We start from the raw sequence: 23,982 nt of genomic DNA, 5'->3' as shown, positions 1-23,982 counted from the left end.
CTTGTTTTCTTCGAGGATGTAACAAAAAACGCCCTATTAAATAGAAAAAATATTCAAAAAAAAGCACGAAAAATCAGACCTGTTGTCAGGAAATTTCTGAAATATCAGGTTGGTAACAGATTACAATGCGGATTTTGGTCGGACACTTGGCTAGCTCAAGAACCGTTGATTGGATTTTCGATGGTTGTGTTTTCTGCTCTGTCGATGGTTGGTCGGTCTCACCAGTGAGATTGGATGAGGTAGTTTCACTTCATTTGACACTCACGGATCAACCTCCTACTCTTCGACCGGTTTTCGGCCATTCACAACGCAAAGAACTTGGCAGTTATTATACACTCATCCACCTAGAATTTCTTGGCAACAAGTCATCTAGTTTCGGAAGTCTGACCCCAAACATTCTTTTATCTCTTGGTTGGTTGCTCGTAACAGGCTATCAACAAGAGATAGAATACAAGGATGGAGACTGCAAGTGTCACCGAATTGTCTACTTTGTGATCAAGCTCTTGAATCAATGGATCACTTATTCTTCCACTGCACATACACAACTCACATCTAGAGCTCGTTGCTAGAGCACTTGGGATTGCACATCACAGAGCAAAGTACACTCGCATGCTGGATGTGCTGTCTGGACCAACTCTCGACGGATCGCTACTTGAAGCTTATGATTTTATTGCTATTCCAGGGGGCGATTTACAATATTTGGCGGGAAAGGAATGCACGGCTGCACAGATCGGAATCCAAACCCGGACAAGTTCTAGCAAAGGAGATCCTACTGCAAACACGGAGACGATTAACTTCCATCAGGAACACGTAGGGATGCATGCATCAAAGCAACTCCCTGCTTTCGATTTAGTTTCGCCATTTTGAGATTATCTAACTGTCTTAGTACAGTTTGTATTTCTGTTTAGTTGCTTTTGTATCTTTGTCTTTTTAAAGAGAAATTAAATCCACCCTCCTCCCTACAGAACACAGTTTCATCAATAGAGTTTACGTTTAACAAAAAAAAATCTTCTTAGGCGAGAAAAAAATTATTATTTTTTTTATCAAAATATAACACGAACATATATATAGATATATCGTCCCGACCCAAATGTCATGAAGTCGCCAAGAAACAGGAACGGACTTACACAAACAAGTCCCCATAACTTAGAAATTAGAGAGAACATTATAGAAAGAAAAGCTACATGTCTTTTGCGTCTCCTTACTCTGGTTTTCGTGCCAAGATGAAATACATGGGTGTGAATATCTCCCTCCTGGAAAGAAAATGAATTTGATATCTATCATTACGTGTCAATAATACGGCACCTCGACTCGACTCGGATCGAATTGGGTTGACTCGCCAATTTTACGAAGTAAACGAATCGACTCACACAACCCAAAAAAATATATTAAATTATAAAAAATACAAAATAAATTATATTTTAATATAAAATTTAAACATTAAACTTAAGTAAAATAATTAAACATATATAAAATAAAAAAATTAATTTTTTTTTACAAAATATATAAAGCTACAAATAAAAATATATAATTTTAAAAAAAGCTTTAAATCACGACCACCTCCAAACTCGTCGAATAACTCGTAAGAACTCACGTATGATACGAATTAGTTCGTTTAGGAACGAGCTTTCAAAATATCGGTTTAACTTGTCTAAAAACGAGTCAGAACGACCAAACTCGGGAGTTGAGTTCATTTTGACACCTCTATAGTCAATAATGGTGGCTTATTCAAATTTTTGTTCCGATTTTGATTCAGTCCTATTATATCTAAGATTGATTATTTTGGTTTTAAAAAAATTGTAATGGTTTGTTTTTATATTGCATTCGGTTTGATTTATGTTAAAGCTTTTTTGCAAAAATATTCAATTTTTAAAATTTGGTTTTTTATTCATTTTTATTCGGATTGGACTTCAGTTTTTTCAGTTTTAAAGAAAAATAACTATTTAATTTTTATATTGGATTCGATTTGTTTACAATTTTATGTTATTCAATTCAGTTATTAACGGATTCTCTTACCTTCCTCCTTCGATTAATCCTTTGGTCGCCTTCTCAAACAAATCTAAAATCTTTTCGCTTCCTTCAGGTGCAAGTCTTAAGCGTTCCAAGGCGCTGACCTATAAACATATGATTCAATATTCGATCGAAATATCGATTAATGTATCGTAAAAAAAAACGAGGGGGAGGGGTGGTCCATGCATGTCGGAAATGTTACCACAAATCTTGCCATAAATCTACCGAAAGGTGTCGCCCGGAATTCAATAGGCGAAAGACTATTCCTCTCCATACGTGAATACCATGGCACGGGCGAGTCCTTGGCAACATCTTTTTCACGTATCACCTTCATCCATGGAAATGAAAACTTAATTAATCGATTCATTCATGTTAAAATCATATTATATATCTCTTTTCATCACATAAATTGATTAGATGGAGGATTATATATGACCCTCACTTCGAAACCCGCTTGCTTCAGAGCTTCGAGGCACTGGGAAACTGGCCTTAGGTCTTCAATACCATCCCCGGTCTCTATATTCGCCTACATAACCGAATATTTTTATAACTTTCGAATGTGAGAAAAACAAAAAAGGATTTGTTATATATTGAAAAACGATCAACCTTTATTCGCTGATGCTCGACGTTATTTGGATCGAATGAATCGGTCATGCACCACTCATAGACCGCGAAACATCGGCCCGGCTTCAGTACTCTGAATATCTCTTTGTAGCATCCGTACTTGGTAGATAACCGAAGCTCGAAATCAGAATGAATGAAAAAGGAACAACAAAAGAAGAAAAATGGATTGATGAACAAGACCGATCTTGATCATTTTCATATATATACATACGGCATCGGGTGCGTGGCATGTTGCTTCTATCGCGTAAACCGCATCGAAAACGTTGTCGGAAAACGGCATTTCCATGAAATTTCCCTGGGAAAAATAAAAACTCAAACAAACATTCATCAATTTCAATCACAATGCATGCATATATCAATCAAGTTATAACCTTTTTTTATAAAAAAATTGTACACGATTGAGTTTCGAGCTACGAAATCGATAGAGAAACAATGAGCGACTTACCTTAACAAAGTTACATGTCTTGTCCACACCCGCGACCCGGTTCAGTTCCTGCCCAAAATTACTAAAGTTAACAAGAGTAAAAGAGAAACATGGAACATATATATATATATATATATGTAATATGTATACCTCTCCTCTAGTGATTTGATATTCGTTATTGGTGAGGCCCGTAACTGATGCTTGGCTGCGAAATTTGACAAGTCGAGTTGTACTCAGCATTAGGGTAAATGTAAAATAAGATAAAATTTTATATTTCACACACATATATATATATATATATATATATCAACAAGTATAATAATCATTCACCTGAACTGAGCAATTTCTCTTAATGGTCCGCCAATTCCACATCCAACATCTAACACCTAACCAGAAAACACGAAAAAGCTTGCATCTTTACAAGCCGAAACAAAGATCAAAACATCGAACGGTCCACTTGATTAGTTTCTGTTTATGCCAAGACAGAATTCGAACCTTTTGGCCCGGTTTGAGGCCGAGTTGAAGGGCGACGAAATGCTCATGCCGCTTAATGCTCTCTCGAAATGTTTCTCCTTTGAATCTGCCGAGCCATCGGGCGTTTCATCATCGTACATAAAAGTATGGATCGCCAAGAAGAATCCGAGGATTAAAACCCGTCTCTTTTTACCTGTTTGCGAAGTGGAAGGATTCACCCCAACCGTACTCGTAAAAGCTAGTAGTAAGATTGTAATATCCATTAGTCTGAAATATATTTACAAGAAAACATTAATGCATCATGATGACGATGATGACGATGACGATGATGATGATGATGATTTGTGTAAAACACTTAATTTGCAACAATTACCATGTCAACGCAGTCGGCTTTGGTCTCTTCCTTTGTTCCTTTAAAGACCTGATATTTCTCATACCTGTATCATTAATTTCCTTTTTATATAATTAATAAAAAAACTAATGTTCGTGGAAAATTCTGGCATCCCATTTATATAATTTTTAGAAAAATCCGAAATTCGGGCTGGGGGTTGAGATAATGAAGTTTGAGACATATAATTATTCGCGGGTATCGATAATCATAAATTTACAATTTTACCCATATTTTTTAATTATATTGTATACAACTCTAATTCTAAATTTATGATACTCTCAAACTATATTATTTATTTATATCTTTATATTTGTTTTTTTTCTACCATATTGTAAGATTGTTATATTTGTATACATATTATAATTTCTATGTATATTAGTTTGTAGTTTGTATATGATATATATATTGTTGTATTTCTTTTTAAATTGTCTTTAAATTTCGTGTTGGTGAAAATTAACTCGAATACTCGATTTTTGGGTACGTAACCAAACAAATGGGTTTTAATTCAGGTATTATTTTATGAGAAATTAGAATTCGCATTCGGGTAACTCTACAAATTCGGATATCTTATTCGTGCCCATCCTAGATGAATTATACGATAAATCAATATCGCAAAATGCAATGATAAAACCGGTTGTTCTCTAAATCCTATATAAGTAGACTCTTTTATAAAGATGTGATAAATATAATCTATACAGATTGCCCCATTAAATAACATGTCAATTGACGTTACTCTCCTAATCTGAAAAATTCTAATACCGAATTGCATCCACTTAAATACACTTGTACAGAGAAAAATAATTAAATAAGGGTGATGAACATTCACCTTTTAACAGCGGAGATAACGTCGGATTTACGGATCTTGCCACCACCGATGCCCGACGCAAAATCCAGAACTCCGAACTTCGACATCGTGGACGATGCGCAGCGGATCCACCTCGACATCTTGGATGATCCACAAACATGTAGTAACAAGATCAATGTAGGATTTAGAATATGTGTAAAAGAAAAATATGAGAAAATAAATACTGAATATATATATATATATATAAGAAGGTTGAAAGACTCTAATCGACTTTCATAATCTATAGGTGGAGATTTGCTAAATTGGCTGGTCTAAGACTGAAAAAATCCCCACCGAGTGAGAGCCTCTAACGGAATCGGAGGGTTCGGGATGCTGGAAAGATATCTTACCGGCGAAAGGCGACGATACTGTATATATGGAGATTATTGATCACTGAGTGTATTGTGCATACCAATCGAATTTAGACAAGTAGAAGACAGATGTAATAGAGAGAGAGAGAGAGAGAGAGAGAGATCTTCCTGAATTATTATTGTTGTTGTTGCTATAGATAAGTCGCATTAAAAAGGGACACACCCACATTATTATTATTGGAAAAAAAAAACAAGACAACTAATATCTGCCGACGATGAAAAAGAAATGACAAGTCACATCTCACTCTAAACAAACTCGTTGTGTATTATTGAAAATAAAATGCAAAAATTAAAAAGAGATAAAATAAAAAAAAATAAAACAAAGAACACTTTTATTATTACATATCTTCTTCTTGTTACATTATAATGAAAATAATATATATATTTATAAAAAAATTATTGAAAAAAACAAGAAAATAAAGATACGAAAGAAACAAATAAGACAAAATATAATTGACATAATATATATTTTATTCTTAATTGTTATAATGCCTTTAATTATTATCAATCATATCAAATTTCCATATTTTGTTTCTATTTTAACATTACCCCTCAAGATTGATTTTGAAAGAATTCAAAAATCAATCTTGAAGTTAAAACAAAATGATGAAAAACTTCACTATTATTAAAACAATCCATAAACACCAAATTTCATTCATTTAGAGAGTACTAACTTTTTCAAATCAGATTTTAAAGTTATAGTTTTAACTCTTTTTGTCATACCATCTTACTTGATCTTAGAGTTTTTAGCTTTGACTTCTTTTTATCATAATACATCATTTGAGTCTGTTTTTTTACTTCATTTCGAACGATTTGGATATATGAACATCCAAAACGAAAAAAAAAAAAGATTAGAAAATTAGAAAAAGAGAAACATATAGTTCATATCACAACGCTGCTCTGATACCATATTGAAAATAAAATGCGGAAATTAAAAAGAGAGAAAAGAAGAAAAAAATAAAACAAAGAACATGTATATATATGGATATATGAATCAACGTATTTTTAAATTTCAGTAGCATAAAACATAGATCTTTGTATCCGGGTGGTGTAGTGATAATACGACATCTAGACTATGCTTTTATTTTGGGTTTATATCTAAATATGAGGAGATGTATTCATTACTTTTATTTTGAGTTTAAATCTAAATATAAGAAGATATATTCGTCCGAATTTTTGGATAAATATTGGATAAAATTCCGAATTATAAAAAAAATAGATCTTTGATGCTGAAATGCTCATGTGGTATCGCGGGAAATAAAATAATTTAAAACAAACAAAAAGTCATGGAACAAATGTTTTTTTTTTATAATCCGGAAGTTCACCGGTATTTGGAGGCGACATCGTGAAGGCACTCGCGGTTCGCGGAGACGAATCGGCGTTAGATCCGAAACCCGAGATCGACCATGGCGGCTGCTCTCCCCCAATGCCAATCGCGTTCGCTCATACCATGACCGGACAGAGAACCCGATTCCGACCAATGTCGCCCGTTCAGAATTTCGGTAATTACTGAGACTGTATTTTACGGCAAGGGTTTTATCCGTTTCATTCACAGATGACGGATAATGAAATTTTGCGGCACCGTTTAGAAATGCTTGCAGTCTATGAATCACTCAGAAAATCGTTTTTTTTGTTTTCACGGAAGCCAACCATCGATCCATTATGCCTTTAGATTTTGTCCTTCTAAATACACATATATCTTCAGGGATAGGATGAATCGAAACGTAATGTACTCTTGAAGTTGCCTTTGTAGAATCATAGTAGGGAACATCATAATAACTCAGAAAATTAATTTAATTATTAAATTTTGTATATATAAAATTAATATTAATTTCTGATCTCAGCATAACCAGTTTTCCGATTCATCATCGATTAAATCTGTAGTTTAATACTACCGAATCCGGTGCAATCTTATCGGTGGAAAAAAGGAGACTGTGATGATTGTCTCCGGACTCAAGTTCGTGAGTACGATTCTCTGGATTTTACTTTCTGATTTTCATTTTTGACTGTTTCTGATTGAATCTCGAGTTATTTTTTTTTTCTAAATTCGCTGTTCTTGGACTTGGGTTATGTGATATGCTGAATGCTCACAAACTGTTCGAGAAAATGTCTGAATCGGAAATGTTTTCTTGTTGTTTCGCAGCCTCTGTATGTGATTGGTTTCTTACGAATTAGAACGGAGAAGTTTGAACAGATCCTCCATGACTCCGCAAAGTCTCCCTTAAAGCCAACTTTGCCATAAGCCCTCCAACCCCAAATAGAAAAAAAAACTGTTTTTTTTTCACTTGAAATGAGGAAGCGTAAGCACGCCGTCGCCGACGGCGGCGTTGATCGCAGGAATCTCACGGCGGGAGAGGAGGAAGATTCCCTCTGTGGATCTCTGAAATGCGGCATCTTCGGTTCTCCGAGGAGAATATTCTTGTTCTGTCTGTTGTTTCGGGCGGTGAATGCGTTGCTGATCCAAACGTATTTCAATCCCGATGAACATTGGCAGTCTCTCGAAGTCGCTCACCGCATTGTGTTCGGGTAAAGGGTTTTTGAGAAATATCTTGTTTTGGAATGTGCCCTTTTGTGATCGTGGCTTGGATTTTGTGGGAATTGATTTGGACTCGATGATTCTGTCTTGCTGGGCGGAAATTTCCAGGAAAATGATAGGTTTCTGTTTATCTACTGCCAAAACCAACTACTGAGTTCATCTCAGGGCATATATGTATGTAGTAGAAGTGAAAATATAGGCAAGTACATTTGGTCAGTGATTATGCTGTATATGTTTTGGCTAGAACTTTCATCTTTACTAATCGTGCAAGTTTAAAATTCTCTGTTGGATGTTGGTTCGTTATTTTAGGTGTGTTTATATGTTATATGTCAGATCATCTACACGTTTTCTGACTGATCTTGTCGACAGGTACGGTCACTTGACATGGGAGTGGCAGAGAGGGATCCGCAGCTACTTGCATCCGATGGTGTTTGTGGTATTCTACAAAGTTATTGCTTGGAAGGGTCTTGATACTCCATTCTTCATGGTCAGTATTGTTCTTTCGCTGGCAGGATCTTGGTTGCTAATGAGTTGGTTTCTTGGCTTTGCAAGAAATGATGTTACTTTCAGCCATGTTATCTTTTTTTTCTAATACTAAGTGAGAACGTAATATTTCTGACGTATATTCTCCTCATATTGTCGAAGAATGGCGGGACTAGTTGCATTGCCTTCGTCTAGGCTTTTACATTTTAACAATACATTTTCACCGTGTTCTAAAGGAACTTGAAGGATTGTAGCAAATTATAGTTTGTCCACGTCAATTGGTGGTTATTTTGACAAGAATTCAGTTTCTTGGTTACATAATCATCTGTTTTGCATGTACTCACATGCTTTACATTCTGGATTTCTGTGAGTTCTGTTTGAACATTAATGGTTGATTATTTTGATCTTGCATGGCTTGAAATTAGAGTTGTAACCTTCGCTCTTTTTACAGATTAAAGCCCCTCGTCTCCTTCAATCCGTATTTTCAGCTCTTGGTGATTTATACTTGTATAAACTCTCAGATGCCCTGTACGGCGAAAAGGTTGCAAAATGGACTGTATCCTTTCCATGTAGCATACATGTATTAACATAATTCGATGGTTTTTTATTTATGTGTTCTGTTATTGTTTTTAAACCTATGTAGTTCATGTGTTTTGGATCTGTTTGTATTGAACTCCTTAATTCTTTTTTATAGCTCTTTTGTCAGCTGACAAACTGGTTTGTGTTCTTCTGTTTGAACCGAACATTTTCAAACTGTTTAGAGACTGTTCTTACCATCGTAAGCCTGTACTACTGGCCATGTTTTAGAGACTCTTCAAGGGACAATGCCTTCAGTAGGAAGTGGGGCCTGGTCATAGCAGCCCTGGCATGTGCCGTTAGACCGACGAGTGCTATTATTTGGTTATATGTTGGGACACTTGAACTGATTCTATCGCACGATAAGCTCAAATTTGTCATTCTTGAGGTGATTCCGATTGGGTGAGTGTTACTCTGCAAATGCATGACCATTGTTTGCTTGCTTTTCGAAATTTCATTCTGCTCCCCCCCCCCCTTTTTGGTATCAGGTCTTTCATCCTCGGGCTCACGTGTTTGTTGGACCGTCTGATGTATGGTTCATGGATCATTGTACCTCTCAATTTTTTGAAGTTCAATTTTCTTTCATCGGGTGGAGACTATTATGGAACTCATCCATGGCACTGGTACTTCACTCAGGGGTTTCTCGTCATGCTTTTCACCTTCACACCATTCTCCATAGCTGGTATGATCAAGTCTAAAAACCGGAAGCTTTCCGCTCTTGTTTTATGGGTTTTAGCACTATACAGTGTTCTTGGTCACAAGGAATTCAGGTATAAGACTATAGAACAATACCCGTTTCGGTTTCTGTCTTCACAACTTCGCTGTTCATGAATTATGTTCGTCGTTTACTTGGATTTTGAATGACAGGTTTGTGCTACCTGTGCTACCCATAGCTTTGATATTCTCCGGATATGCACTAGCCGAGATTGAAGCATCTGTTTCACTGACAAGCAGTCAAAAGCCGATCCCTCAGAGGAAGCAGATCAAATGGTCTCGTAAACTGAAACTTTCAATCTTGTTTTTGCTCATTACAAATGTCCCGATGGCGCTCTACATGACTTTAGTCCATCAGGTAAACTGATTATTTGTGGGTAAACTTGATAAAACTTGTTTGTTTTCTTAAGTTTTCTAATGGGAATGTTGCTCGAACATTTAACAGAGGGGCACCGAGGATGTGATGAACTTCTTGTCACGAGAAGCACACAAGGGGAGTGTAAAGAGCATTCTTTTCCTCATGCCATGCCATTCTACGCCCTATTACTCCACTCTCCACAAGAATATTCCAATGTATTTTCTGGACTGCACGCCCGGGTATGAATCAGTATTTGCTGCCAAGTCATGATCTTTCTTCTTATATGTTTCTGCCCGTAAATCGGTATTTGATTCTTAAGCTTTTTCTGGCTTCTTGTTCAAATAGAGAAGAGAAAGGAATACTTGACGAGTCGGACCGTTTCCTGGTGGATCCTTCGGGCTTTGCATCAGAGTTAGCCAGAAACTGGTCGGAACCCAGTCACATTGTCCTGTTTTCATCAGAAGAATCAAAGCTAGGAGATTTTCTGGTTGGACATTCCTACAAAGAGGCAAGTACAGAGACAGAACATACAGTTTAACTCACATTTGCATTATACCACTCATTATCTGATCCATTTTTTTTTCCTCGATTTATCAGATCAAACGGTTTTTCCACGCCCATTTTAAGGTTGATCGTGATCATCAAGCGTCAGTTGTCGTCTACAGGAAATCCGATTAGAACAAGGTTGTTCAATCGATTCTCATGACAGAATCAATCTATAGACAAAAAACCGGTGGATGAAGTTGGAATTTTTCTCCGCAGTTCCCATGGATTTCTGTCTGATTATGAACAGTTGAGGAATTTCCCGCAATACGAGTGTATGATTCTGAAATTGTCTCGTCATTTTCATCTCAGGAAGAAACTTTTGTTAGTGAAAATATTGTAGTTAGATTTTTTTTGTCCTGTTCTTGGCCCAGGAGGCGGACTGCTGCTCCATTTTGAAATAATAAAATTGATTTAGATTTAGATTTTTTTTCAGAACAAAAAGTATTAATCTTTTTCAGGAATAAATATCAGGGGTTATTGATTATGGGATAATATCTATAGCTATTTTAAATTTCCATGTGATTTTGGACTTAACTTTGATTCATTACAATTGAATTGGACTCGAGTCATTATTAATTGAATTGTTTCTCGAATATAAAATAAAAATTTAAAAAATGAGATTGGAAAAGTAAAATTATCGTAATATAATCGACGCCGTCGGTCGGTCGCTTGGAGATGGTCAAGAAAATTTAGTCAAAATATCCTTTTCAGATGGTCGCATTTTCCCTCTAATTTTCCCCCTTTTTTAATTGACGATTTATTCAATTTCGTAATTTGAGAAGATCAGAGGAAGAAATCAAGCGAGGTTAGTGATTTCTTACTCGCTCGTAATTGATTTCGTTTCCACTTCGTTGTTCACCAATGTTAAGCTTATCCCTTCTCTCGTCCTCACAATTCGTCCAGATTCTTCTTCTAGGTCATCGAATCTCACTTCTCCGATTGCGTAATTTTCCTCGATCTGGCATTATTTTTGTTTGTCTTTTCCTGGGTTTGTCGAAGTTCGATGATGTCTGGATTTTCGAGTTGGATTCGAAATCTATCGGGTTGTTGCAGTGGGTTCTCCGAATTTCAGTTTTATATTTCTGGGTTCTTGGAATCGAGTTCGTCATGATCTATGGATTCCCTAATTTCGCATCACAGCTCGTAAGATTTGAAGCATGCATTTATCTGGCGCTGATATGATTTGTTATAACCATTGCAGATTGTTCAATTCCATTTTTGAAGTATTTTAGTTCAGATTATGGATAGTGGAGAAGATGATTTCACATTCTGCAGGGTGAGTATGCAATCGTTCTTACACGATTCCGCAAAGTTCTTTTCATTTCATCGGACGAGATTTGGTCTTCATGAATAAGAGGGCTGTTTTTATGTGCTTTGTTTTAGACATTAAGATACTTGGTCTGTTCCGTTCAGGTCGCGGCACCAGATATTCAAGATGATCTCATGGCCAAGGACCTTGCGTCGAATGTAGGCGGTATTACCCTTAAGGATGAATCGTCAAACCGTGCACCCGGAAACCATAGTGATGGTGTTTTGTGGAAAGACCAGTCTCTGAATCATGTTTCTCCAAAGAAGGAGACCATTGGATCTTTGTCCTTCAGTGTGATTGATGTGTCATCATCTAAGCAGGGCAGTGAACAGTCGAGACAAGCAGTGCCTGCGAATCCTAAAACTTCAGGAACTGGTTTGCAGGCACCCAAAGCTGCGGGTAAGAAGCCTGCAGCTCGGTCAAAGGTTCCATTTGAGAAGGGTTACAGCCAAATGGACTGGATGAAGTTAACACAGACACATCCCGATCTTGCGGGTACCTTGAATGACTTTGCTTTGATTGGAGAGAATTTGAAAGAAGCATACGTTTGATACAGATAACGAATATATCGCTCGAATTGTTTCCAGACCTGAAGGGACTGTCAAACAGAAGGCTTATTCCCATGGATGAAGTGAAACAGCACCGAGGAGAAGGTTCCATGTGGACTGTTCTCAAGGGGCGTGTATACAATATAACCCCGTACATGAAGTTCCATCCTGGAGGTATGATGGTCTCATCTATGTCTTCGAAAGAACAGATATTCTGCAAAATAATAATAATAAATTGGATGGAATCATGCCCTACTGGTCACTCGCGTGGTCTGATAAAGTCTTGTTAACAGGGGTGGATATGCTGATGAAGGCTGTGGGGAAAGACTGTACCTCCTTGTTCAGTATCCTTTTAACGTGGCCTGCTCTCATTGTGAAGATTCCTTAATTGCAACGTGTTTTCGTAATTTACCTGTGATTCCGGATGTTAGTCTGTGTAAATTAGCCCTGAGAAGTCACAGGACAAGTTCCAGCACTATATTGGGATGAGCCCTTGTTGCATTTCTTAATCAGTTCAGGGCATTGTTCTGTCTTTGTGATCCTTAGATGTTGAAATCAGACAAATACCATGCTTGGGTCAATGACGAGTTTTTACTGGAGAAATGCCTTGTCGGGATATTGGATGATAGCAGCAAATGAAGAGCCAAGAAGCCTCAGCGGATTCATCCGGGAATGCTGCACGCTTACATGGCGATACTGTCTTCATATAGGTACACAGTTTCACATTTAGATCATCTGTCATTTTCCTTTCCGGATTCTAAATAAAGATGATTCTGCTCTTATCCTTCGTTATCGATGCAAAAATCAACGTTAGACCAATGCTGCAGTTCCCGCAATAAAAAGGGTTTCATCGTTTCATACCGATATCTTGCTACACGAATCTTGAAATAGAGAGGTCTTTTTCCGATGCAAATTCATTGTACCCTTAGCTATGTTTTCCTTTTAGACAAGACTGTAGGTTATGGATCCCGGGATTCATCTATGTTTTCGATGAACACTCGTGACCAGAGAGGAACCAGGCAAATGAACCATGCTCTGCCTCATCCTGTCTCGTATAGTGTTAAACTTGCATAGACTCGTCAAGTTATCGAATTCCCGCGACGATAAGGACTCCATTGGTGTAGAAGAGAGCTGAAATCATCTTAGTACCTAACTAGGCTTCCCAACCGGGGTTCGAGTCTTCATTTGGAGAGGTGCATTCAAATGAGCTTCTCCAATCCTCTGAAAGATGTAGTTAGACCAAATGTCCAGTGAACTTTCAGATTATAAAAAAAAAAGTTAGGGTACATTTCGGTTGGGTATCCAAAATTTCTGGAATATCCGAACTCGAATTTGAATATCTCGGATTTTGTGAGATATTATCCGATCTCGGTTTTATTTTGACCGGATATATGAAAATAGGATATGGAAGTTATTTTGACCGGGTATTCAAATAAAGAATTTCAGTTTTTTTCCATAACATTTACAATATATTAGAGTTGGCTCGGATTGCGTATTAGATATTTTTGGATGACCTAAATTCGGATCCAAAATTTTGGGACTCTTCATTTAACTTTTTTTTAATGTATTTTCTTTAGAATCCGAAGGTAAAATGTCATCATTTGAGTAAATATCATCTCAAAGCAAATACCCGAGTCCAGATCCAATTTTCAGGTTTCCCTAATAACAAAATTTGATGAGAACTGTCTTTTCATGTCTGATTTCTTAGGCTGTGTATTTGGTTTGGTTTCTTGTCCGGTTAGCTTTCTCTTCTTGGTTTTCGGTTTTTTCCTTTTGTACTTGAAGAAACTTGTGTTCTTTATTTTAGATAATACAATCAGAAATTTTACTTCAGTTCCTTTACTTCTCTGATTTACTAATCGTTTGTTATGTTATTCAAAATAAAAATGTATAAAAATTTATTTTTATTTTAATTGTTACCATAAAAGGGGTCTAAATACAAAAATTGATAGTACCTTGCGCAGTCACGTTTATTTTGATAAATAAAATAAATCAACCAAGCCGCACGTGCATTTCTGCGCTATGCCTTCTTTACCTTAACCGGTTCGGTAAAGAAAAGCCCAAAAACCCGACCGGCAAAAATTGAACCGACGAGAGGACCGACCCAATAGACGGAGTAAAGCTCCCAAGTGTTGTGCCGATTCTTCGCATAAGCCCAACCAAAGGCAATAGCCGGGTTCATACCGGGACCGGTTAAACCTGAGCCAATCATGAACAATCCTATTGTGGTCGCAGCCATTAACCAAGTCTTCAGTATCGGCAATTTTGGGCCTTTCACCATTACCACAAGCAGATACAAGCATTGCACAAATGTGAGGATTCCTTCTACTATAGCACCTGCAGTAAACCGGGTCCGGTTAAACTAAGGATATAAATTGCCAGATAATGAGCTTATTTGGGGTGAATGAAATATTGCATGATTGTAGCAAAATCATGTAATGATGAAATATAGCTATTTACTATCCATGTATTGACAATTAGTCGAACAGGTCATGGAACCTCCTAGTTATAAAAAAAAAAGTCAAATATAATAGAATCCTATTTAGTTAGGTTTAATTTTGTTTAATTTGACCAAAGAAACAAAGCAATTTGTTAGGAAAAAAAAAGTAGACCAATTCTAAACCAAAATTGTTTTGATTCAAGAATAAATTTTGTTTTTATATTCGGACCGGAATTAACCTAGAGTCCTAGACCCAAACCAAACTTGGAACCAATTATTGGTCCGAATTATCAACCCGGAAAAAGTCTGAACCGAATCTGGCATAAATAAACCGAATTCAAAACAAACCAAATTAAATCCATCCCTACTAACTCCTCCTACCACAAAAAACAGGACTGAACCGGGGCTTTAAACCCGGTTATGAATTCACGGACACTGTACCAGTCAACAAGTCGACGCTGAGAACCGGCCCTCGAAGCAGGGACTGGTACTCCACCGGCATAACCTTGACGACGGCGAGTGCACCGATGACTGCTCCGCCGGCCTGAGCCGGCAGCCTAAAATAGCCGGGTTCATACCGGGACCGGTTAAACCTGAGCCAATCATGAACAATCCTATTGTGGTCGCAGCCATTAACCAAGTCTTCAGTATCGGCAATTTTGGGCCTTTCACCATTACCACAAGCAGATACAAGCATTGCACAAATGTGAGGATTCCTTCTACTATAGCACCTGCAGTAAACCGGGTCCGGTTAAACTAAGGATATAAATTGCCAGATAATGAGCTTATTTGGGGTGAATGAAATATTGCATGATTGTAGCAAAATCATGTAATGATGAAATATAGCTATTTACTATCCATGTATTGACAATTAGTCGAACAGGTCATGGAACCTCCTAGTTATAAAAAAAAAAGTCAAATATAATAGAATCCTATTTAGTTAGGTTTAATTTTGTTTAATTTGACCAAAGAAACAAAGCAATTTGTTAGGAAAAAAAAAGTAGACCAATTCTAAACCAAAATTGTTTTGATTCAAGAATAAATTTTGTTTTTATATTCGGACCGGAATTAACCTAGAGTCCTAGACCCAAACCAAACTTGGAACCAATTATTGGTCCGAATTATCAACCCGGAAAAAGTCTGAACCGAATCTGGCATAAATAAACCGAATTCAAAACAAACCAAATTAAATCCATCCCTACTAACTCCTCCTACCACAAAAAACAGGACTGAACCGGGGCTTTAAACCCGGTTATGAATTCACGGACACTGTACCAGTCAACAAGTCGACGCTGAGAACCGGCCCTCGAAGCAGGGACTGGTACTCCACCGGCATAACCTTGACGACGGCGAGTGCACCGATGACTGCTCCGCCGGCCTGAGCCGGCAGCCTACCCGCCGACCTGATGATGACAGAAGGTTCGCCGGCGGAGGGTTTTCGGAGGCCGGCGGCGGCAAAGCAGAGGGCTGCGGCGGGGTTGAAGCTGGCGCCGCCGAGAGCTCCGGCGAGAGTGCCAAACAGAAGCATAATCATGGCGACCAAAGTGATTGTTATGAAGAGATTTGGGAGAGAGAGAGATTTTGGATCCATTCCGAGAGATTTGGAGACGATGGATGATAGAAGCGGTACGAACGGTAAGGTGAAGACGAACATTGAAGTTATTGCAGCGTCGGCCATGGCGGATTTGATCAGACCCATCTCTCTCTCTCTCTCTCTGTCTCTCTGTCTCTCCCTCCCTCTCTCGTCTCTTTGCCCCTCGTATTGGTCGCTGCCAAATCACTGTGAAAATTAAAGACGATGACAGTGACGCTTTCTTTTGTGATTATATGACACTTGCATTGATATCTTAATCTTTTTTTTTTGGTTAAAATATCTTATTCTAAACGTGGAACATTTAATTATTTATTTAATTGTGCCATTAGAGAGCACAAGAAATGCAAACCACTAAAATTATTCCGTCCTGACGTTTTAATTAATGAAATATATTATTTGTGGGGGAATGGACAGATATGACCGAACAAATGACAGAATTTTGCCATCCGAATTTGATAAAATAATTTATATATAATTACTCAAAAAAATCAGTATACACGAATATTTCATTCGAAAAAATATATAATTTAAAGTAGTTATTGATTAGTTTTTATTTTATTTGGACTAGATTTTATTAAAATTATTTGTATTTTATAAATACTCACATTTATTTTTTTCCCGTTATTTTATTTTCAATACTAATTCAACTACTTTTATTTTTTAAACTTTATATCTAAATTATCTTTAGATGACATTTAGTTCCAATATATATATTATTTAATTTTTTTTTTTAACCACCGAACTAACGTGTGAACTGTGAAGACCGAAAGATATGCCAACATTGCCATACAAAAAGAGAATGATGCCAATGTTTTTTTCTTATATTCCAAAATTTGGGCCCAGTAACGTATTCAACGGTGCGGATAAGGCCGTTTTTCTAATTAAATGCCAAGCATAATGCCACGTCGACATCGACGTCATCAGCCCAAACAATTATTGAATATTGATCAAGTTCCTGACCTCAATCCCATGAAGCCATTCATTTAATTCTTTGTTTCCAGAAATATTCTCAATATTTAGTATGATTTAATTTTTTTTTCCTTCATATTTTCCTAATTAGCATGGAGAGGTTCAAATATATATTTTTAGTATTTTGAGGTATAGATGGAAAAAACCAGAACAAATTAAGAAGAATCTCTATGATTTCGTGCAAAAAAAAAGAAAAGAAAAAGATACATGATTAGGTGTTTAAAAATATTCTCATTTATATTATTTCTCTATATTAAATTTTCAGATCCAAATTTTCCAAGGTTAAATTTGTATAAAAGAAGGCATAGTGTTTATTTACAAAGAGAAATATATGGGTGTTTTTATGTAATAAACTACATCGAATAATGGAATTAGTAATTACATGATTTTTCGGGACAGTAGAAAAAACACAAGATTTTGATTCCAGTCAAGCAAATATTTCATTGCCAATCACAATATCCTAATATCAAAATTATATATTAACTTATTATATTTTTTTTTATAGAAAACTATTCTATAATAATTTTTAATTTTGATACTAAATGAAAACGTTCTAATATCAATTGTCATACCAAAAAGAAATATCATTTCGTGTTTAATTATCTTTTTGCGATTAATCATATTATAAGTTTGGGCCTCAAAGGCAAATGTCATATTTTCTAGGTCCAATAAAAAACTAACCCATGACTAATGGGCCTAAACCCAAAAGCAATCTCGAGAAATTGCAGCCGTCGGATCAAATCTCCCTGATATCAATCGTACCTCTTCGGTGGAATCTTCGGATTCTTGAATTCTCCAATCTCCCGCTTCTATCTCAAATTCAAAATTTGAATTTTCAATCTCTACTTCATCCGACCGTTGCAGCCTTTCTTCCATATACTCATTCTCTCTCTCCTCCTCTCTCAGCAAAAGACACTTCCCTCTGTGTCTCTCGCCTTCTCTCTCTGCGATCGATTCTAAAACCCTAACCCTAATTCTCTCCGATTCTCTGATTCTTCTTTCAGATCTCTGTTTCTCCCTCGGAAACACCTCGAATCCCTACGATGGCTACTAAACTTCCGTTACAGAGCAGCAACAATGTCAACGTCGCGGGGCGTGGAGGGAAGACGATCGAGGAGATGTACCAGAAGAAATCCCAGCTCGAGCACATCTTGCTCCGGCCGGACACATACGTTGGATCCATCGAGAAGCATACTCAGACGCTCTGGGTTTACGAGAATGATGAGATGGTTCACCGAGCTGTGACTTATGTTCCTGGTTTGTACAAGATCTTCGACGAGATCCTTGTCAATGCTGCGGACAACAAGCAGAGGGATCCGTCGATGGATTCGATTAAGGTGGTGATCGATGTGGAGCAGAATCTGATCAGTGTCTACAACAATGGAGATGGAGTTCCCGTTGAGATTCACCAGGAGGAAGGTGTTTATGTGCCTGAGATGATTTTTGGGCATTTGCTGACGAGTAGTAACTATGACGATACAGTTAAAAAGACCACTGGTGGAAGAAACGGGTATGGCGCCAAGCTTACTAACATCTTCTCTACGGAGTTCATCATCGAGACTGCGGATGGGAAAAGGCAAAAGAAGTACAAGCAGGTTCGTTTCGTAAATCGTTTTAGTTTAGAGGCCATAGAGTGATTGATGTTTCAATTGATTTGTGTTAGTGACAGAAGCATTAGCATCTTCATGGTCTTGGCTTGTTTTATGATGCATCTCTTTCTGGTTTCTTATCTCAACGTAGATTAGGGCTTCTGATGAGAAGTTGATATGACGTGGATTTGTTTTGAAACCAATTGTAATGTAACTAAGGGAATTCACCTTTGTTGATTACGTTAGGTGTTTTCGAACAATATGGGGAAGAAGTCTGAACCCACCATAACCAAGTGTAAAGAGGGTGATAATTGGACAAAGGTCTCGTTCAAGCCCGACTTGGCAAAGTTCAACATGGCTCATTTAGAGGATGATGCGGTCGCGTTAATGAGCAAACGTGTTTTCGACTTAGCTGGATGCTTGGGAAAGTCTGTGAAGGTTGAGCTTAACGGCAAACGGATTCCTGTGAAATCATTCAATGATTATGTAGATCTCTACCTTCGTGCAGCAAACAAATCGCGATCGGAGCCCCTCCCAAGGTTTGCTTAATGACTTTTGATATTTGCTTATCTATGAAATATTTGTCCTTGAGTAGGATTTGATTTTTGGACTTGCAAGCGTTTAGGATTTCAGAGAAAGTTAATGACAGATGGGAGGTCTGCGTAAGCTTAAGTGAGGGACAATTTCAACAGGTAAATCGGCTTTATATTTTGGTCTCCTTCTTTGAAGAGTATTGAGTTGCTCTAATCTTTGTACATGTTTATGCTAATAGGTCAGCTTTGTTAACTCAATAGCTACAATCAAGGGTGGAACACATGTTGATTATGTGACCAGTCAGATCGCGAACTACATTGTGGGTGTTGTCAACAAAAAAAACAAAAACGCTAATGTTAAGGCCCATAACGTGAAGAACCATCTCTGGGTGTTTGTCAACGCCCTGATTGACAATCCTGCATTTGATTCTCAAACCAAGGAAACTTTGACTCTTCGACAGAGTAGTTTTGGCTCTAAATGTGAACTTTCTGATGACGTGCTGAAGAAAGGTACATCATCTGTATTTTTGGCTAAGCAATGAAACTAGTCTTCACAAGACTTTTTCTCAATTTCTGAATTTCATTTCATGCAGTGGCTAAGTCTGGTGTAGTGGATAATTTACTTTCATGGGCAACTTTCAAGCAGAGCAAAGAGCTTAAGAAAAGTGATGGAGCCAAGACTGAAAAAGTTCAAGTTGAGAAGTTAGAGGATGCAAATGAAGCTGGAGGGAGGAACTCCCACAGATGTACCTTGATCTTGACAGAAGGAGATTCAGCTAAAGCTCTAGCTGTAAGTATTCTTGATCTGTCTTTGCGACATATTTAGCACTTAGAACTCTAGTTTTTACTTATAAGCTTGCAACGATGGTCATGTTCAGATGTCTGGGCTTTCTGTTGTGGGTCGCGACTATTATGGTGTGTTTCCCCTTAGAGGTAAACTACTGAACGTGAGGGAAGCCAGCACCACTCAGATTACTAATAACAAGGAAATTGAGAACATCAAGAAGATTCTTGGACTGAAGCAACACATGAAATATGAAAGTGTTAGCTCACTGAGATATGGTCATTTGATGATCATGACCGATCAGGTAGGCACCATTTGAGTTTCTTTGTACTCTTGTGTTTGTTCTTCTTGTTTATAACTTGTCTTGACAAAACCTGTCATCTTATCTTGTGCAGGATCATGATGGTTCCCATATCAAGGGCCTTTTAATTAATTTCATTCACTCGTTCTGGCCAACATTACTGAAAGTTCCATCTTTCTTGGTTGAGTTTATAACTCCTATTATAAAGGCAAGTTGTATTACGTAAACCTTACATGATTCTAGGCTGCTTCTTTTGATTTAATAAAAAAAATTAACAATGAAGTTAAAATCATGCTCAGGCTACTCACAGGAGCGGAAGAGTGTTGTCATTTTACTCCATGCCTGAGTATGAAGCCTGGAAAGAAGGCCTGAGGGGTAATGCGAGTGGATGGTCCATCAAATACTATAAGGTTTGCTTTTGTAGTATTTGATAACGGTGCGGTTTTGGAGACATTTTATGTTTCCGGCTTACTGACTGTCCTTTTGTCCTTGTAGGGGTTGGGTACAAGTACATCTAAGGAGGGCAAGGAATACTTTTCTAATCTTGACCTTCACAAGAAGGATTTTGTCTGGGAAACTGAACAAGATGGGGAGGCTATTGAGCTTGCATTCAGTAAAAAGAAGATAGAGGCCCGGAAACACTGGCTTTTGAACTTTGAGGTATGGAGGATTCTTGAATGACTATTTCTACAAGTTTCTTGTGCACTACCTGACACTTTCTCATTCTCTCTTGCAGCCTGGCACTCATCTGGATCAGAAGGAGAAGCGAATTAAGTACAGTGACTTTGTCAACAAAGAACTTATCTTGTTCTCCATGGCTGATCTTCAAAGATCAATTCCGTCGATGGTTGATGGGCTTAAGCCAGGTCAAAGGAAAATCCTTTTCTGCTCATTCAAGAGAAACTTCATCAAAGAAGCCAAGGTAGCCCAGTTCTCTGGTTATGTATCGGAGCATTCTGCTTATCATCATGGTGAGCAGAGTCTTGCCAATACCATCATAGGTATGGCTCAAGATTATGTTGGCAGCAACAACATCAACCTCCTTCAACCATCGGGTCAATTTGGTACACGTACCTCGGTATGTTAAGTGAAACTTGCCATCTCATCAGAATAAACAAATTCTTGTTGCCTTATTGTAGTTATTCATTAGTGTGTTCATGATCGTGGTCACAGGGAGGAAAAGATGCAGCCAGTGCAAGATACATTTTCACTAAGCTCTCACCCATCACAAGAGTACTGTTTCCAAAGGATGATGACGTTCTTCTTAATTACTTGAATGAAGATGGGCAATCCATTGAGCCAACTTGGTATTAATTCAACCCTTACTAACATTTTTGCTTGACTTTGAAACATCAGCTATCTTACTATAGTATGCTTCTTAGGTACATGCCCATCATACCAACTGTTCTAGTCAATGGCTGTGAGGGAATCGGAACCGGGTGGAGTTCTTTCATACCTAACTACAACCCAAGAGAAGTTGTTGCTAATGTGAGACGTCTGCTGAACGGTGAGACTATGGTGCCTATGGATCCTTGGTATAGAGGTTTCAAGGGAACTATCGAAAAAACTTCAACCAAAGAAAGTGGGGCCACCTACACAGTCACTGGAATTATCGAGGAGGTTGATGACACGACTCTTCGCGTCAAGGAGCTGCCAATAAGAAGGTGGACTGATGACTACAGGGAATTCTTGCGCTCAATGAAGACAGATTACGGCCCGTTCATCCTGGTAAAGTGCCAGCCTCCATCAGAAACCATCTAGTCAATATTCTTGCTATTCTCTTTCTCATACATCTTCTTGGTTTCTGCAGAACATCAGGGAGTACAGTGATGATACAACTGTGGATTTCGAGCTTATACTTAGTGAGGAGAACATGATTGCCGCCCAACAAGAGGGCTTGGTGAAAAAATTTAAACTCACCACCACGATCAGCACCAGCAACATGCATCTCTTTGACCAAAATGGTGTTATAAAGAAATACGAGACTCCAGAACAAAGTATGACACGTTTGCTGTAGACTAATAATTAGTTTCATTTGTGTTTCTTCCTTTTAAAAATTATACTAACATGATGACATGCTGTTGCAGTCCTTGAGGAGTTCTTTGACCTCAGGCTGCAATTTTACGAGAAACGAAAGGTTGGAATCTTTTTACTCTGTTGGAGATGTATCCGAGGTTTCTTGTTGTCATGCAAACAACAGTTACTTATCCATTCACCCTTATCTTGTGCTTACAGAAAATTCTGTTGGAGAATCTTGAACTCGAGTTGCTGAAGTTGGAGAACAAGGTGAAGTTTATCCTTGGAGTCGTCAGCGGAGAAATCATTGTGAGCAACAGAAAGAAAGCCGACCTTTTTCAGGAGTTGAGACAGAAAGGCTTCACGCCATTCCCGAAGAAGGCTAAGCCTGTAGAAGCTGCAGTTGCCGGAGCAACTGACACAACAGAAGAATCTGAAGAAAGCTCAGAACCGGCCGCAGCTCCGAGTTCCACTTTTGTACAGGGCTCTGACTACGACTATCTATTATCATTGGCCATTGCCACATTGACTCTGGAGAAGGTCCAGGAGTTATGTGCAGAGAGGGATAAAATGAATGAGGAAGTAGAAGACTTGAGGAAAGCGACTCCAAAGTCTCTCTGGCTCAAGGATCTAGATTCACTTGAAGTCGAACTCGACGTATGAGATTGAGAAGAAAAACAAATTTTAGTACTTCTCAAAGCAAAACTACTGTCTTAGGTAAATGTTGTTCTGACGCTATGTTGTTGAAACTGCAGAAACTTGACATGAGTGATGCTCAAGCCGAGGAACAGAGGAAAGAAGCACAAGCCAAAATCAGGTCTGGAGTTCCAGCAGCTGCAAAGGGTCGGAAACAGGCCCCGAGAAAACAAGCGCCAAAAAAGAACACGAAGAAAGCCAATGAATCAGAAGTAACCGAAGTGTCTGTTACGTCGATGGACACAGGTTTGTCTTGTTACCCTGCAATGCGTCACTTCGTTCTTGAACTTTTTTGTTTTCTTATTTCCCTGTTGTTTTGTAAAGATAATAGCGTAGCTGAGGTTGTGAAGCCGAAAGGAAGGCAAGGAGCAAAGAAGAAGGCAGCAGCTTCAAAGGTATGTTACTTGAGGTTCTAAAACAGAATGGACTTATCGGTTTTCTAGCGAATGGAACTAAAATCTTCGATTTTCTGTTGCAGGAGGTCGAGGATGACGATGATGACATGATGGATCTAGCTCAAAGGCTTGCTAAATACAACTTCGGTTCCTCATCTGATATGTCAAGCAGTAAGATCCAATTCCATAACTCTTAAACTGCAGAATGCGAAAACTGTATCCGACTCCTGAAGTTCTCCAATCTCGTGATTTGCCTACAGATGCAGAAACCGAATCGTCACGAGCTGAGCCAGCTGCTGAGGAAGAAGACGATGTGGTAGAGGTGGTGGCTCCTGAACCGGCGAAACGAGGAAGAAAACCAGCGGCGAGCAAAGTCGGGAAGCCGCCAGCAGCACCGACAAAGAGAGGGCAAGCCAGTAAGCTGGCGAAACCCGTAGAGCCATCGGGGACTTCGCCG

At 38.1% G+C, this 23,982-nt stretch overlaps 5 protein-coding genes across 14 annotated transcripts in view; 3 read left to right on the top strand and 2 right to left on the bottom strand.

Moving 5' to 3' along the window:
- Positions 1-470: 470 nt before the first annotated feature.
- Positions 471-5,248, bottom strand: LOC104819084 (cycloartenol-C-24-methyltransferase-like). 6 transcript variants are annotated; one of them, XM_010548975.2, is made up of 15 exons: positions 5,118-5,248; positions 4,750-4,868; positions 3,906-3,953; positions 3,726-3,770; positions 3,554-3,638; positions 3,389-3,444; positions 3,209-3,263; positions 3,080-3,127; positions 2,846-2,929; positions 2,617-2,733; positions 2,453-2,536; positions 2,213-2,338; positions 2,017-2,114; positions 1,206-1,253; positions 471-772 (listed from the first exon to the last, which is right to left on the bottom strand). In XM_010548975.2, exons 2-15 carry the CDS (start codon positions 4,866-4,868, stop codon positions 691-693), a joined length of 1,095 nt encoding a protein of 364 aa, XP_010547277.1. In that variant the 5' UTR covers positions 5,118-5,248; the 3' UTR covers positions 471-690. The 6 variants fall into 6 exon arrangements, 5 of the variants coding, with proteins under 5 accessions (XP_010547277.1, XP_010547276.1, XP_010547275.1 ...); XM_010548974.2 differs by having other exon boundaries at positions 3,726-3,799; positions 3,906-3,969; positions 5,062-5,247; XM_010548973.2 differs by having other exon boundaries at positions 3,726-3,799; positions 3,906-3,969; positions 5,118-5,247.
- A 1,195-nt stretch (positions 5,249-6,443) lies between these two features.
- Positions 6,444-10,775, top strand: LOC104819083 (GPI mannosyltransferase 3). 3 transcript variants are annotated; one of them, XM_010548972.2, is made up of 11 exons: positions 6,444-6,640; positions 7,023-7,099; positions 7,282-7,664; positions 8,044-8,161; positions 8,609-8,713; positions 8,852-9,135; positions 9,222-9,503; positions 9,601-9,805; positions 9,893-10,044; positions 10,151-10,313; positions 10,403-10,775. In XM_010548972.2, the coding sequence occupies exons 3-11, from the start codon at positions 7,429-7,431 to the stop codon at positions 10,481-10,483; spliced, it is 1,626 nt and encodes a 541-aa protein (XP_010547274.1). In that variant the 5' UTR covers positions 6,444-6,640; positions 7,023-7,099; positions 7,282-7,428; the 3' UTR covers positions 10,484-10,775. The 3 variants fall into 3 exon arrangements, with proteins under 3 accessions (XP_010547274.1, XP_010547273.1, XP_010547272.1); XM_010548971.2 differs by having other exon boundaries at positions 7,023-7,103; XM_010548970.2 differs by lacking the exon at positions 7,023-7,099.
- Positions 10,776-11,039: 264 nt separating this feature from the next.
- On the top strand, positions 11,040-14,411 carry LOC104819081 (cytochrome b5 domain-containing protein RLF). Of its 3 annotated transcripts, none has more exons than XR_772757.1 (7): positions 11,040-11,156; positions 11,553-11,627; positions 11,765-12,155; positions 12,248-12,382; positions 12,502-12,552; positions 12,768-12,918; positions 13,217-14,411. XR_772757.1 is itself a non-coding variant. In XM_010548966.1 (6 exons), the coding sequence occupies exons 2-6, from the start codon at positions 11,592-11,594 to the stop codon at positions 12,845-12,847; spliced, it is 693 nt and encodes a 230-aa protein (XP_010547268.1). In that variant the 5' UTR covers positions 11,040-11,156; positions 11,553-11,591; the 3' UTR covers positions 12,848-13,068. The 3 variants fall into 3 exon arrangements, 1 of the variants encoding a protein (XP_010547268.1); XR_772756.1 differs by having other exon boundaries at positions 13,155-14,411; XM_010548966.1 differs by lacking the exon at positions 13,217-14,411 and having other exon boundaries at positions 12,768-13,068.
- On the bottom strand, positions 14,142-16,526 carry LOC104819082 (aquaporin SIP1-1-like). The gene is made up of 3 exons (XM_010548969.2): positions 15,924-16,526; positions 15,271-15,379; positions 14,142-14,436 (listed from the first exon to the last, which is right to left on the bottom strand). The coding sequence occupies exons 1-3, from the start codon at positions 16,345-16,347 to the stop codon at positions 14,229-14,231; spliced, it is 741 nt and encodes a 246-aa protein (XP_010547271.1). The 5' UTR covers positions 16,348-16,526; the 3' UTR covers positions 14,142-14,228.
- A 1,572-nt stretch (positions 16,527-18,098) lies between these two features.
- LOC104820131 (DNA topoisomerase 2) overlaps positions 18,099-23,982 on the top strand; it is a 7,042-nt gene continuing 1,158 nt past the window's right edge. The window contains exons 1-19 of the mRNA XM_010550503.2: positions 18,099-18,806; positions 19,047-19,339; positions 19,426-19,492; positions 19,573-19,843; positions 19,927-20,123; positions 20,212-20,421; positions 20,513-20,626; positions 20,718-20,828; positions 20,914-21,078; positions 21,155-21,496; positions 21,592-21,725; positions 21,801-22,146; positions 22,229-22,415; positions 22,506-22,555; positions 22,654-23,091; positions 23,190-23,376; positions 23,455-23,525; positions 23,609-23,696; positions 23,786-23,978. Of these exons, the coding sequence (XP_010548805.1) occupies positions 18,255-18,806; positions 19,047-19,339; positions 19,426-19,492; positions 19,573-19,843; positions 19,927-20,123; positions 20,212-20,421; positions 20,513-20,626; positions 20,718-20,828; positions 20,914-21,078; positions 21,155-21,496; positions 21,592-21,725; positions 21,801-22,146; positions 22,229-22,415; positions 22,506-22,555; positions 22,654-23,091; positions 23,190-23,376; positions 23,455-23,525; positions 23,609-23,696; positions 23,786-23,978 (4,016 nt within the window). The 5' untranslated portion in view covers positions 18,099-18,254. The remainder of the gene's footprint in view (positions 18,807-19,046; positions 19,340-19,425; positions 19,493-19,572; positions 19,844-19,926; positions 20,124-20,211; positions 20,422-20,512; positions 20,627-20,717; positions 20,829-20,913; positions 21,079-21,154; positions 21,497-21,591; positions 21,726-21,800; positions 22,147-22,228; positions 22,416-22,505; positions 22,556-22,653; positions 23,092-23,189; positions 23,377-23,454; positions 23,526-23,608; positions 23,697-23,785; positions 23,979-23,982) is intronic.

Source organism: Tarenaya hassleriana, unplaced genomic scaffold (genome assembly GCF_000463585.1).
Source record: "Tarenaya hassleriana unplaced genomic scaffold, ASM46358v1 Cleome3, whole genome shotgun sequence".
Lineage (NCBI taxonomy): Eukaryota > Viridiplantae > Streptophyta > Magnoliopsida > Brassicales > Cleomaceae > Tarenaya > Tarenaya hassleriana.
This window is presented reverse-complemented; position numbering and strand designations above follow the sequence as displayed.

Coding starts and splice junctions, on each gene's coding strand:
- LOC104819082 (XM_010548969.2), bottom strand. CDS start 16,347: ATGGGTCTGATCAAATCCGCCATGGCCGACGCTGCAATAACTTCAATG. Junction 15,380..15,923: donor CAGCGTCGACTTGTTGACTG/GTACAGTGTCCG, acceptor GGTTTACTGCAG/GTGCTATAGTAGAAGGAATC. Junction 14,437..15,270: donor ACTTGGTTAATGGCTGCGAC/CACAATAGGATT, acceptor AATGGCTGCGAC/CACAATAGGATTGTTCATGA.
- LOC104819083 (XM_010548970.2), top strand. CDS start 7,429: ATGAGGAAGCGTAAGCACGCCGTCGCCGACGGCGGCGTTGATCGCAGG. Junction 7,665..8,043: donor GCTCACCGCATTGTGTTCGG/GTAAAGGGTTTT, acceptor TCTTGTCGACAG/GTACGGTCACTTGACATGGG. Junction 10,045..10,150: donor TTTCTGGACTGCACGCCCGG/GTATGAATCAGT, acceptor TTGTTCAAATAG/AGAAGAGAAAGGAATACTTG.
- LOC104819081 (XM_010548966.1), top strand. CDS start 11,592: ATGGATAGTGGAGAAGATGATTTCACATTCTGCAGG. Junction 11,628..11,764: donor ATGATTTCACATTCTGCAGG/GTGAGTATGCAA, acceptor TGTTCCGTTCAG/GTCGCGGCACCAGATATTCA. Junction 12,383..12,501: donor CATGAAGTTCCATCCTGGAG/GTATGATGGTCT, acceptor TCTTGTTAACAG/GGGTGGATATGCTGATGAAG.
- LOC104819084 (XM_010548974.2), bottom strand. CDS start 4,868: ATGTCGAGGTGGATCCGCTGCGCATCGTCCACGATGTCGAAGTTCGGA. Junction 2,930..3,079: donor AGACATGTAACTTTGTTAAG/GTAAGTCGCTCA, acceptor TATTTTTCCCAG/GGAAATTTCATGGAAATGCC. Junction 2,115..2,212: donor GATTTATGGCAAGATTTGTG/GTAACATTTCCG, acceptor ATATGTTTATAG/GTCAGCGCCTTGGAACGCTT.